Below are 13,247 nucleotides of genomic sequence, written 5' to 3' on the forward strand. Positions count from 1 at the left end.
TCAACTCTCTTAAATAATGATAAGGGGAAATGGAAGACTCAATTTTCTTAAATGATGATAATTCAAAACACATATTGATTAAACAAATAAATTAAGTAATTACATTTAGTTGTTTAAGTAAGTCTAAAATCATATTTGATATACATTTGATAAGTGATATATATATTAAAGTTCAAAGATATTGGAATATGCTTAAAGAACTTAAGTTTATCTTAAAGTTGATTTTATAAGTCTTGAAATACATTTCAAAGTCTTGAAGATAATTACGCTTATAATTAGGTTAATTTCGTAATTATATTTGAAATATTTTAATAGGTCAAGGTTCATTAAAATTAACTTTAATATTATTTGAAAATAAGTTTGAATATTTCATTACACGTTTTGTTATTAAACGTTCAAATGTTTTATATTTAAACTTGAATTTAAATATGTGCTTAAATTAATTTGATGATTAAATATAGTACAAGGTACACATATTTTATTAATTATAGTACACGGCTATATTTGATGTTAAAATTAGTTGTTATGCAAATTATAGAATTTTCTATTAATAAGATGATATTTGAATTAACACTAAAATTAGAAAATGACTATTTGAATTAATACTAAAAATAGGAATTAATTTGAATGATTATTTAAACGTTGATAAATCTGGTTTGTGTTTAGTTTTCAATATCTTGTATGAGTATTAACATGGCAGCATAGCATTGGATATTAAAGACAAATTACAGCACAAAATGACGAAATTATTTTAGCTGTCAATACACGTTAGTTTGATGTTAAGCTCAAGCTCTTGAGGACAAGCGCAGAATGACCATTTCAACAGAAAATAACGGAAATGAGCCTTCTTATTTTTTCAAGATGTGTTGAGGCGTAACATTATATATATGAGGCTTCATTTCAGAATTAAGGATACATCTCTATGCATCTCTTCTTATAACTTTCTCTCTTTAGAAATTCTCTAAGTGTTTTTTAAGAGTTGTAAGTCTTAGTTCATCTAACCCTTACATTTGTAATAGGCTTAAGAGTTTAAAATTAGTTAGTTTAAGATTAATACGCCTAACCAAGAATACTTTTCAAAGTGTTCAACTTGTGAATCTCTATTGTGAGATTTGGGATATGCTTTTATTAAAGGGACTTGTAATACAGTTCTTTAAGGGGAAGAACGTGGTGTGAGGAGATAGTGAGATCTTCTTGTTTGTATTAAAGTCGGATTAATAAAAGGCGTTGAAATCCTACGGGTTGAAAGAGAACCCGTAGGCGAGAAGTAGGTTGGTTAGAACCGAACCTCGTTAACATATCGTGTGTTATACTTTAAAGTTTATTTTCCGCACATACGTTATTGTTTACGAATCGACTCAAAACTGTTCCAGAAAACATTTTTGACAGACTCCTCAAACTCTTGAGACAAGTTTCTAGACAAAAGTTCAAATAGCCCAAACTCTCTATTCACCCCCCCTCTAGAGAGTATTCAACCTCCTATTAACTTTCACATTCAAAACACATATTAAATTAAATTAATAAATTAAGTTTTTTAAATAGTCCAAAATCATATTACATATAAGGTGATTTATTGATAAATAATTTAAGTCCAAAATATGTTGAATTAAGTTTGAAATGAAATGACTTAAGTTAATGGTCTTTATCAGATAAGGTTAAATTTAGATTAAATTCAGACGTTTGTTTTAATAAGAAATTACATACAATTACATGTCTTATAACTTGTTATTTTGAATAAATAATTTGCTTGATAAACAAGTTAACACTAATTATAGGCTTTCCTATAAGTATGGAGCTATTTTTAACTCACCTAAAAATAGGAAAAATAATTCAAATTAAGCTAAAACTTCGGAACTTTATGTGGCTAATGTTTTTCCGTTGTTTTTATTTGAATTATTAAATTTCAAATGCTTTTTATGAGTATTAACGTGGCAGCATATCAAAGAATTGAAATAGTTACAAATAGTATCAAAAATGTGTATTGAACAAGTCTTAAATGGAGCGTCAGTTTTACTTGCTGCTCAAGGTTTTGAAGACTGATTCAGATTGACCAGATTGGCGAAATAATAGGATGAAGTTTTCTTGGTTTGCAAGATTATTTTGAGGCGTAACATACATATAAGAAGCTCCATTCAAGGATTAAGGATTGCAACACTACTCACAAATTAGCTTTCTACTTAAGTGTTGTAAACTTAGTTCATCTAACTCTTTCATTTGTAATAGGATTTAGAGCTAAAATGAGTTATAATTTTAGTTATCATCTATGCCTAAAGCTTAGAATACTTTTTAAACTATTCATTTTGTTTTCTCTTTTGTGAGATTGAGATTAGTACTTTTATTAAGCGAACTTGTAAGACGTTCTTCAAGGGGAAGAACGTGGTGAGAGAAGATAGAGAGATCTTCTAAGTCATCTTAAGTTCATTAATAAAAGGCGTTGAATCCTATAGGTTGGAAAAGAACCCATAAACGAGAAGTAGGCTATTGATAGCTGAATCTCGTTAACAAATCCCTTGTTCTTATTTAAGCATATTTTTGCACATAGTTCATTGATCTATTATTCTACCTAAATCAGTTCAAGAAAACTGTTTTGAAAGGTCTCCCAAGTTCTTGAGCTTACCTTCCAAAGAAAAATTTTAAACGAGCATACTATTCACACCCCCCTAGAGAGTATTCGATCTCCTATCAATTTGCATAAATTACTTCACTATGATATTAATCTTATTTGTCATGATTTAAACAAATATGTAAACGGTATAGTATAGTTAAAAGATACTCATCTTTATGAAATTTAAGCCAAAGTTGAGTACAAAACAATCTAGTATGATTGACAAGTGGCTTGGATAAAGTATTGATTGTCAAGTGTAACTTTGATATTGTTATGACATCTGATTGAGGCAAAGCCAAAAATTGGGGCTCATAAAAGAAGGGATCACAATACTTGACTATGTCAACAATGTTCAAAGATAGACAAAGTATTCTTACAAGTCTAGGAATTTCATGGTTTAAATGAAAATAGATCATGCCCATTTTCAACACCATGAGGGAAAGCAAATTCAAAACTAGACGAAACATCTAGCTAGTCTTGAATTCAATGTGGACTTATCTCTCATAATATGTTGGGAAGGAACACTTAAGTGATCCTTAGTTGCTTTGTTCGTGATGATAATACGAGGTAGAGAATAGTCCCTCAAAGTCTCCATTTTCTAGAGTTTGAAGTTCTCTAGATTGAGTGCTTTATTCACAAAAGCATGGTAAATGAGGAGAAGTTACCTATATAAGTGCAATGTTTGGTCAACAAAGTATAGGGGGCGTACTTGTGACTTCATTGAACCTGTGAATAGATATGGACATATGGCCTTTAATGTGTCACATAGGTGAGTCAACGAATTATTTCATGTGTACTACTCCTTCAATTAATTAAATATATCTGCTTAATTCAATCCGGAAGGACATTAAGAGATATGATCAATTGTAAAGATGCGTGGTACTAGGTGTCAATTCAATCCGGATGAACGTTGGCATTGATGCATAAATTAATAGGTTGAAGATTATGGATCGCGAAAGATGAAAAAGATTATACACTCTAAATTGGGGGAGGATTGTTGTCATTTAGAGCCTATAATGGTTATCGGAAATAATAAATGAATTAAATAAAATAAATTAATTAAAAAATATTCAATTGAAATATCTCAAAATCAAAGAAAAGTTTATGTTTTGGAAAGTGTAAAAGTCACGGCTCACGAGTTGCCCAGATCGCCGTTTGCGACTTTCGCGCTGGCTTTTGCATGCTTTGTTTTATTCGATTTTGCTAGTTATGCTATAATTACCACGGTTAATATGATTGTATTAATTGAACACATTGGGATATAATGATTTAATGTCGACATTGATTCGTGAGTCGATGTTGCGGTTCATGAAGTCACATATTATTTCATGAATGGTTGTAGCTCCTCCATAAATATAGAAGGCATGTGAAAGTTATTTCCTACATGGATAATATATGAAATATACATGAAATTTCTGAATTCTTCTCCTCCATTTCACTTTACATAGAGATTTTGCAAATCTCGATTGTAAAATTCTGTTTTCTTCTTCTATCTAAGTTTTCTTATATCGTTCTAGTTTCTTTGTGCTAAGATTTTAGTGAAATTTTGTGTATATCAAAACATTTCTGACATACATTCCCGAGCACCATAGTAGGGAGGAAATGATGTTTTATCGCCTAGATATTCTATCAACATACAAAACCTTCTTGTTACTATGTTCGATATATGGTGATTCACGAAGATGAAATTCGCATTTGGTGTATGTTAAGTAAAAGCTTGGAATTTGCCTTATGTGATTTATAACACTTGTTTGCGTGCTGAGTTTTATCTTTAAGTAAAAAGGGTTTAGGGGAAGAATCTGAGGAGGTTATAAAAGATGCTAGAATCTTATCGTACGTTAAGCGAGCCTTATATTAGAGAGAGATTAGGCCATTTGTAGCTAAAATTTCTGAAAAAAATGTTTGTCCATTTCCATCTACATAATACAATCTGCCACAGAGAGAATGCATTCAAACATTCGATCTCCTACTAAATTTGAAAGGCAAACATAAAGGGGAGAGTTTTATTGATTTACCAAATTCAGGTCCGCTATTTATTATCTTTGGTACTGTATTTCTTGCTCTTTTACATATACAATTTAAACATCAATCACTCTCACATTAATTTTATCACAAATATTATCATACAATATGTGATATATCGATCACAGCATTTGTGGTTGATTAATTCCCAAGTTAATCGATCATTGAACGAATGTCTTCAAGACATGATCATTCTTAATGAAAATAACATTGTCTGCGAGTAAGAAATGGCAGACAGGTTGGCCTGGTTTGAGTCCAAGGAGTCCAAACGCAGCGTAAGAAGGACTCCAATTATCAGTGTCATGATGACACCCAACTAAAGCAGTATCTACCTTCAGCTTCTCATTGTCAAGGCTTTGAAGCTCTACCCGGTAAGCCCGAGCTCCTTCCATGCGGTGGCACATGAATGCTCCATATGGGAATGCAGCTTTGTGACATGCTATTGTTGGTTTTCCAATCTCAACCACTTTCTCTACTTGTGTTATCAGATATCTGTCAATTCAAATTGTAAGCAATATTAACTTTGATTAGATCGAGACTATATATTTTCATGTGATCATTTCAATCTCAACTAAAGCTTATACATAAACTAGTTAAATTAGTTTAGTTGGACTTATTATAAATGTTAGCATGTAATTGGGAAAAACTACATAAGCCAAGGAGGTACCATCCAAAGCCATATGGCAATAAAATAAGGCTCTAATGACTTATAAAATGCGTACATTATATTTTATTTCTCGATGTGGGATAAACCATCCAAAAATATCAATGGTTAAGCTAAAAATGTAAATGAGATTTGAACATATAATTTGATGTTCACATTGGCTTTTAACACGATACTTAAGGTAGATTATCAACACGGTTGACCGAGGCCGAACCCCTCCTAATTAATCATATTTATGGGTGTCAATAAGCCCGGTACGGGTCGGGCTGAGCTTAAGCAAATGTTGGTTGGACTGAATAAGAGCTTTCTAAATTCAATATGGGCTTTACATGGACCAGACTTTTTAGGCCCGGGCCGGTCCAACCCTGACTCATTTTTATTACTAGAAATTATTATAATCCTCATGATCAACTTAAATAATTAATTATCATTTATAATAATTAAATTATAGAAATACTAATAATCTCCATTGTCATTTATAAATAATTAAATTATCCATCAATTGTGCTATTCATAAAGGTCCGTTTTCGACCCTTATCAACCCATTTATAGCCAGTTTTATTTTAGTTGTAGTAGTGCTCGTTTTCGGCAGATCCATTTCAACTCAGCCCTAACAAAAACCCTTCAAAAACGGGCTGGATAAGGCTTAAAATGAGGCCTAGCTCGTTAAACACCCCTAATCATATATTTAATGTTTAAAATTCTTACTTTTCCTCTAATTTTTTAATTATTTGTTTCAATATTAAATTTGCCACCTCAAAAATTGCTTATGATCTTCAACTTTATACACTATATCTAAATTGTAATTAAATTATTGAACATAAAAAGTTAATAATTAATTAGTAGAGAAGATTTTGACCTTTGATTAAGTTGCATTGGTGGGGTGACAGTAACACCAAGGACTTTAAGATCATTAAAAGTAGGGTTTGATAGTTGAAACTCAGAAGTAACAAAATCAACCATATCTTCTAAAGAAGGAGAACAAGTATGGTGTCCAAACTTAGAAGGATCTTCACAACGACTCAAAGTGGATTGCATCAATATTGCTTGTTTTGATATTGAGTCAATGTTGAATGATGAAAGTACTTGTTCTAAGTTTGAAGATGAAAATGGTATTTCTTTAACTTCATCTCTTCTCATAAAGGGAGGACCAAGGTCAGATGGACCTAAGTATTGCAATTCATGGATAGTGCCTTTTTTAAGGAGGTCTTCTTCTCGAATAAACATCGATGTGAACATCTTGTTTTTCATCTGTACACCTGATGTTTTCAAGTCGTAATTGTACCTATGTAATATGTATTTCCACCATGTTAGCAATTTTTGAGAAAGGATAATTAACTTCAAAAATAAATAAATAAATAAACATATATATATATATATATATATATATATATATATATATATATATATATATATATATATATATATGTATATATATATGTATATATATATATATATATATATATATATATATATATATATATATATATATATATATATATATGTATGTATATATAATGTGTATGTATATATATATGTGTATGTATATGTATATATATATGTATATGTATATATATATGTATATGTATATATATGTATATATGTATATATATATGTATATATATATATATATATATATATATATATATATATATATATATATATATATATATATATATATATTACTAATCAAACTTCTTTAAATCTTTAGCCTTTTGGTCAACACAGGATTATATCATACTTTGTTAATGCAAAATGTAATATTTCTAAAAATTGTTTTTTGCTATATTAAATAATATTTATTTTCGAATCTACATGAAATTGATTTATTTAATAAATTCATTCGTCACACTTTTTTATTTAAATTGATTTATTTAATAAATTCGTTCGTCACATTTTTTTATTTAAATTTAAAGTGAATGAGAGAGTAAATATGTACAAAGCGCAGTTATATAGTCATAGTCATTAAACTAGTTTCCCACTAAAAGTCATAAATCGGTGAAAAAAATAGCGACAAAGTGTATTCGTACTCCCTCCAAAGAGGTAGCACGGAGGAAAGTGCGCAATAAAAAAACTAAAAGAGAGCACCAAGTAGTGATATATACCAACTGTAGAGAGCCATGGTCTTATCCCTGCTGAAACTAGCTTTGCCTTTTTGGAAATCAAATCCTGTTCAAATATTGAACAATTATCAAAAAAAAGTCCAATCACTGTACTATATAATCTAGAGAAGTATATTTTGATTAATTAGTAATACTATCCAGTAATCGGGTAATTCTACCTATATATACCTGATGGATTTGGCAGCATAAGCTCCAAAACAGGTGGCATGGGGATGTTTGGGAATTTCATATTCCAATATGCTTTTGCATCTGAACTGCTTGTACTCGCATAGACTCCACCAACAGCTACCTGAACATAATACACATCACACTCCTTTACCACTTAAATCTTGAATTAGCTTACGTTAAATATTATATTCCTTTAATTCTCTTTAATTTCGTGTTATAATGAACTATATTTACGTTTTCTATAAACAATAAATCAAAAAGTTTTTGTTATCACTAACTATGAGAAGGTCATGTAAATTAAACATTACAATTAAATTCATTTAAAAGAGAGCCACTTAATAGGATCTGGATGCTAATAACACAATTAAATGTGTAGTAATATCACCAAAGCATGCTTTAAACACAATTAATAAGTTATCATCTATAAAAATCAATGACTATACAAAGCTTAAGTTGTTTAGATTACCGAAGCGATGAAGAGGAGGAAGAAGAAGCAGTGATTCATAGCTGCCATTTTTAAAGAAGTGGGAAAGAAAACTTAAGAGAAGTGAGTAGTAAGGTGGTGAAGAATTATGAATCAGGTAAACCCCTATTTATAAGGAATACTTTGTTATTTGCCCTTTAAATATTGCTTGGAACCACATGGGTGATTGGGTTCATGGAAACAGCTGTACACAGATACCCTTTAGTACTGTTTTATTTTATTTTTTTATTTTAGTTTTTTATTTTATTTTTTTTTTATTTTTCTAATACCATATATACCTTTTGGACGTTGTCATGACTCAGTTTATAATGCTTTGCTTTCAACTGAGAGGGTTTGAGGGATGCATTCAAAGAGATACCCAAATAAAGAGAGTCTTGCAAGACAGAACTAAATGGTATCGAGTAGGGTTGTTAGGATCGAGATTCTACCTAGGATCGATGAAACACTACAAAAACAATTTAATTTGGAAACAAAACCTTATTCAAAGGAGAGATGTTTAGCGAAAAAAATGTTGACAAAAAGCCTTTGTCACCAACTAGCTACGAAACAGTTTGTAGCACTTTTGAAATTCATTTTAGCGACAAAATACTCGACAAAGCCTTTTGTCGCTAAGGTTTTTTAACTGGCAATTAGTTTTCGGACTCCAATTTAAATCTTTTCAAATTCATTCTTCAAACCTTTTAACTTACCATTTCATCCTTTAAACCATTTATTTTCTTCTTCAATTTCTCTTTAACATCTTACCAATTTATTTTCCTCCTCTCTACTTATTCAAGACCTTTATTTAATTGTTCTTGTGGAATTTTTTGTCATGTTCACGTCTTTTCACAAGTTTTCAAATTCATTGTGGGTATGTTATTTTTTTTTGCTTCTTCAATTTTCTTTGTGTTCTTCATGTGCATGCTTCAATCTGGGTTGTTTTTTTGAATCTGGTTCGATTTTTGTGGGTTTTTGTTCATGATCTTTTTTGTGAGCTTTTTGTTCATGATTTATGTTTTAGATTTTGTGGGTTTTTGGTTCATAATTTATGTTCATGATTTTTGATGTGGATTTTGCGGGTTTTTTTTCATGATTTTTTTGTGGGTTTTTTGTTCATGATTTTGTTTATGATTTTTGACGTGGATTTTGTGGTTTTTGGTTCATGATTTTTTTGTTCATTGATTTTTTTCATCCTTTTGTTTTTCTTTTTTGTTCCTTTATTGTTTATTTTTTTTGTTTGATCTAGGTTCGTTTGTTCATGTCTAGATTTGAGTTCGTTTTTTGTTCATGACTAGATCTGAGTTCGTTTGTTCTTCGAATGTTTTTTTGTTCATGAGTATTTAATTTTTTATTTAAGAATAATTTAATTTTGTTTAGTTATGTGTGTATATATGTTATTTTTATGTATTATTATAAAAAATGAATATTACCATTATTATCAAATAATAATAACAAATGTTCAAATTTTTTTTATAACCTGTGAAGTAATTAAGCGAAATTATAGGTGACAATTTTTTGCTTTTGTCGCAGAGCTCAGCGACAAAATAGGCGACAATAATTTTTTTATTTGACAAACTTTTAGGCGACAAAGGGTTTGTCGCCTAATGCCTTCTGTAACAAAATAAGCGACAAAAGCTTTGTCACATATTGTCTTTCTATTTGCTGTGAGAGGATAGGATCGAAATCGGTAGAATTGGATTGTAGGATCGTATGATCGTATGATCCTACAAATATGCATTAAATTGCACTAGATAACTAATCATCAATTATATTTGTTAGTTTTAAATGTTTTAAGGCGTAAATCAAAAATTTTTTGACTACATATATTAAGTTATGAAAAATGACAATTTTAATCATCATTTAAATTGCAATTCAAATAAAACATGAATTTTATAATCACACTGTTATAATAATTTTACATATGTTTATATATATATGAAATCTATATTATAAGATAATTTTTTTTATGATAGAGGCTATCCTTGTGGGATTTGATCATTGACTCGTAGGATCGTAAATCTATGTTATGATCCTACCTCCTAAATTCTTGAGATAAGTAGGATCGTACGATTCTATGAACTTTAAGATCCTACCTATGATCTGGATCGATCACCTTTTTCTGGATCTTAGAATCGTAGATTAGGATCCGGATTAGTATATAATAGAAAAACAATATGCTAAAACCTACCGTCCAATGTGAGGCTTTCTGGCATCAGCACAGTTGAGAATCATTATATTCACAGCTCATGCTTCCTTATTCTATCCATAGTTGTGAGATATCATATTCACCTCAATATGTGCATCTCTAATACTTTAATCTTATGTTTAATAATTTTTTAGGGGGCTAGAATTATGTCCCATATAGCAGAGCATACTTGATTGCGACTCAGTAAAATTTACTTTTTGATCTTGTTAGGAATTAATGTGAAATTTCGACAAAAAAAAAATCCGTTTTAGAAGATATTCACCGTAGTTGGTTAATGAATTTTTAACAGCTTATTTTAGTTGGTGAATTAAGAAAAACTTTTTTTTTAGTAAGTATCAAAGTTGGCTTTAAATTTAGGCATTTTTTTTTTTAAAAAAAGCTAACCTTTAACTTGCCTGCTAATAAAGAGCTAACCTTTAGTTTATTCACAAAAAGGCCAAGTTTTACGCTATTTACAAACAAAGGGCTTTCAGGTAAGTGGTTCCTATAATTATTGGTTTCCATTTTTAATTACTTAAAGCTTATAAATGTGAAGGGATATCTAGTAACTTCTTTCACCGTACTTCCTCTTTATTTTATCTTTCTCTCATTGTCTTTTTTTCTCTCTGTTGCTCCCTCTCTTTCTCGGTAAAAATGAGTGGTTGTAGTTCTTCCAATCGTGGTCAGAGCTCAAATGTAAGTAGTATTCGATGTTTCACAAATTAAAGGCGAAATTGAAGAATGTTTCAAGGGAACCAAACACTTGCAAGAAGTTATACTCTTACCCTAATTGTGCTGTAAGTGAATAAACTTATTTTCTCAGTTTTAGTTTTTTTTTAAAGAAATTGTTAATATTGAGTTTATTTTGCTTTGTAGAATGATGACTGTTCTTTTTTAAATGCGAAAAAGAATGCAATTTCCTAAAATGAGAAAATTCAATGCATAGAAAGATGAAATAAAGTGTACAAGGTGTGCTTTGAGAAAAGAAAATGAAAACATTAAGATTAATTTGATTAAATCTAGTGTTAAGGAAAAAAATGCTTTTATTTTCCTAGTCGGTTTCGTGGCCTGTTTTGCCCTTATGTTTTCAGCAATATATATGGTTTAGGAAAAACTTGTAGATGTAAGAAGATCCTAGTTTTGCCCTTTTGTTTAATTAGAATGGGTTTGTGAATTTGATGAAATTGTATAGAATGATGATCATTGCACTTTTGGCTTAGGATGCAATGTAGAAATGGAAAATTAATAAAGTGATATATGAGCAAAAAATTCTGAGTCTACTGAAATAATTATATTGAATGTCTTTTCGTGCAAATCGAATCATTCCCGGTCTAATATAATACTCCCTTCGTTCTTTTAAGTTTGTCCACCTTACTATAACACGTAGTTTCAAAAGTTTGTCCACTTTAGAATACTTTCCATTTATGGAAATCTTTTTTCCCTAATATACCCTCATTTTTCTCTCTCACTCCCTTATTTCTCTAGTATATTCACTCTCTCACTCATTTATTTCTCTCGTATCACCCGCCCCTTCATTGTTTCTCTGATCTCTTTTTTTCTCACTCTCTGTCTTAAAACTCTCCATTTTCATGGCTTCTTTGAACAATTGCCCCCTATTAATCCCTTAACTTTAGTTCAATTTTATTGAACTAAAATAAAGATTGACTTTTTCTTTACATTTTGAGGTAAGTTTCATAATTTTTGGCCTTCATCTCCAAAATCAACCCTCTGTTCTTCAACTGCCATTAACGTTTCTTCAATGCTTTGTTTTAATTTGATTTTTGAGTATGGAAAACAAGAGATCTACAAGTTCTTCAACAATTCCTAGTTATGTTTATGATGGCCTTTGTGATTATAGGGATTTATGTTCGTGTTCCTTGCATGGCCGGCCACATTCATAATCAAATGAGATTTTAAGGTGGTCAAAGAAAGAACTTGAGGCCTATCAAAAGTCCATTGAAGATGACACATGTTCATAGTATCGCGAAACTATTTCTTCTCCTATTTCCTATTCATACCTTAATGGAAAAGATCCCTCTTTTAAGATTGTTAATTTTGTGTATGATTTGCCTACTAAAATGACTCCTTCAAGTCCTTCTGTTGAAGAAGACCCAAATTTGGTGGTTCCTGATACTCCTGAAGAAGTACTTGTTGCTAGGGACAAAAACCCTAAGAAACGTTGTTGATGATTGTAAGATATTTATGTTTATGTTTTTTAATTTCATAGCTGAGAACAATCGGAAATAGGCTTTAGGATGTCATTTGATCTTTGGGTAAATTCTGGAAATTGTTTGCTGTTGGACGAAAATTTGGGTTTTTCTGATTTTTTGGCTTGTTATTGTTTGATGTTCATAGTTGTTTCTAATTTTTGTTTGATGATGTTAGGCAGTGGCTTATGAACATTGGTTATGTTTTCTGTTTGGTATTAAACATTCTGATTTTTTTATGATGGCTTTCGATTTTCTATATATATATTTAGATAAAAACCTTTTTTTTTTGTTAAATTATGGTTTTCGGTCATAGTATGGTTTTTGGTTTGGTCTAGTCTTGTTTGAAAAATAAAAAACTTGTACGGTACCGAAATCAAATTTTTTTTTTAAAAAATACAGACCAGAACATTTAGATCGTAAACCAGATAGTGCTAAAATTACGATTTCATCTTGTTTGAATTGCGGATTAGATCAAAGTTTGTTCAGCCTTACCTTATTATCTAAATGAGAACAGAATTCATTCTAGATAATCCCCTCCATACGCTATGTTATAACCAAAATAAATGCCAAACGATAAATCCTTTCTTGATTGTAATACATGTAGTGATGGCCATGGTCCGGGTTGGGCTGGTTGCATTCCTGTTTCGGTTCCACCCAGTTTCGGTTCCATCTGGAACCTGATTTGAACGTTTCCCGTTCCGTTTCCTGTTCTGGGTGGTTCCAAACAGTTCCTTGGTGGTTCATGAGCGGGTCAGACCATCAGTTCTATTCTTATTTTTCCATTAAATATAATATAAAAATACTATA

General features: G+C 30.4%; 1 protein-coding gene across 1 annotated transcript; it reads right to left on the minus strand.

The window, feature by feature from the left end:
• Positions 1-4,470: 4,470 nt before the first annotated feature.
• LOC130828856 (BURP domain-containing protein 5-like) lies at positions 4,471-8,357 on the minus strand. Its single transcript, XM_057694875.1, has 5 exons — positions 8,049-8,357; positions 7,583-7,703; positions 7,397-7,460; positions 6,151-6,576; positions 4,471-5,119 (listed from the first exon to the last, which is right to left on the minus strand). Exons 1-5 carry the CDS (start codon positions 8,094-8,096, stop codon positions 4,789-4,791), a joined length of 990 nt encoding a protein of 329 aa, XP_057550858.1. The 5' UTR covers positions 8,097-8,357; the 3' UTR covers positions 4,471-4,788.
• Positions 8,358-13,247: the final 4,890 nt, after the last annotated feature.

This window comes from Amaranthus tricolor, chromosome 12, assembly GCF_026212465.1.
Source record: "Amaranthus tricolor cultivar Red isolate AtriRed21 chromosome 12, ASM2621246v1, whole genome shotgun sequence".
Lineage (NCBI taxonomy): Eukaryota > Viridiplantae > Streptophyta > Magnoliopsida > Caryophyllales > Amaranthaceae > Amaranthus > Amaranthus tricolor.

Coding starts and splice junctions, on each gene's coding strand:
- LOC130828856 (XM_057694875.1), bottom strand. CDS start 8,096: ATGGCAGCTATGAATCACTGCTTCTTCTTCCTCCTCTTCATCGCTTCG. Junction 7,704..8,048: donor TCCTCCTCTTCATCGCTTCG/GTAATCTAAACA, acceptor TATTATGTTCAG/GTAGCTGTTGGTGGAGTCTA. Junction 6,577..7,396: donor ACCATGGCTCTCTACAGTTG/GTATATATCACT, acceptor CATATTACATAG/GTACAATTACGACTTGAAAA.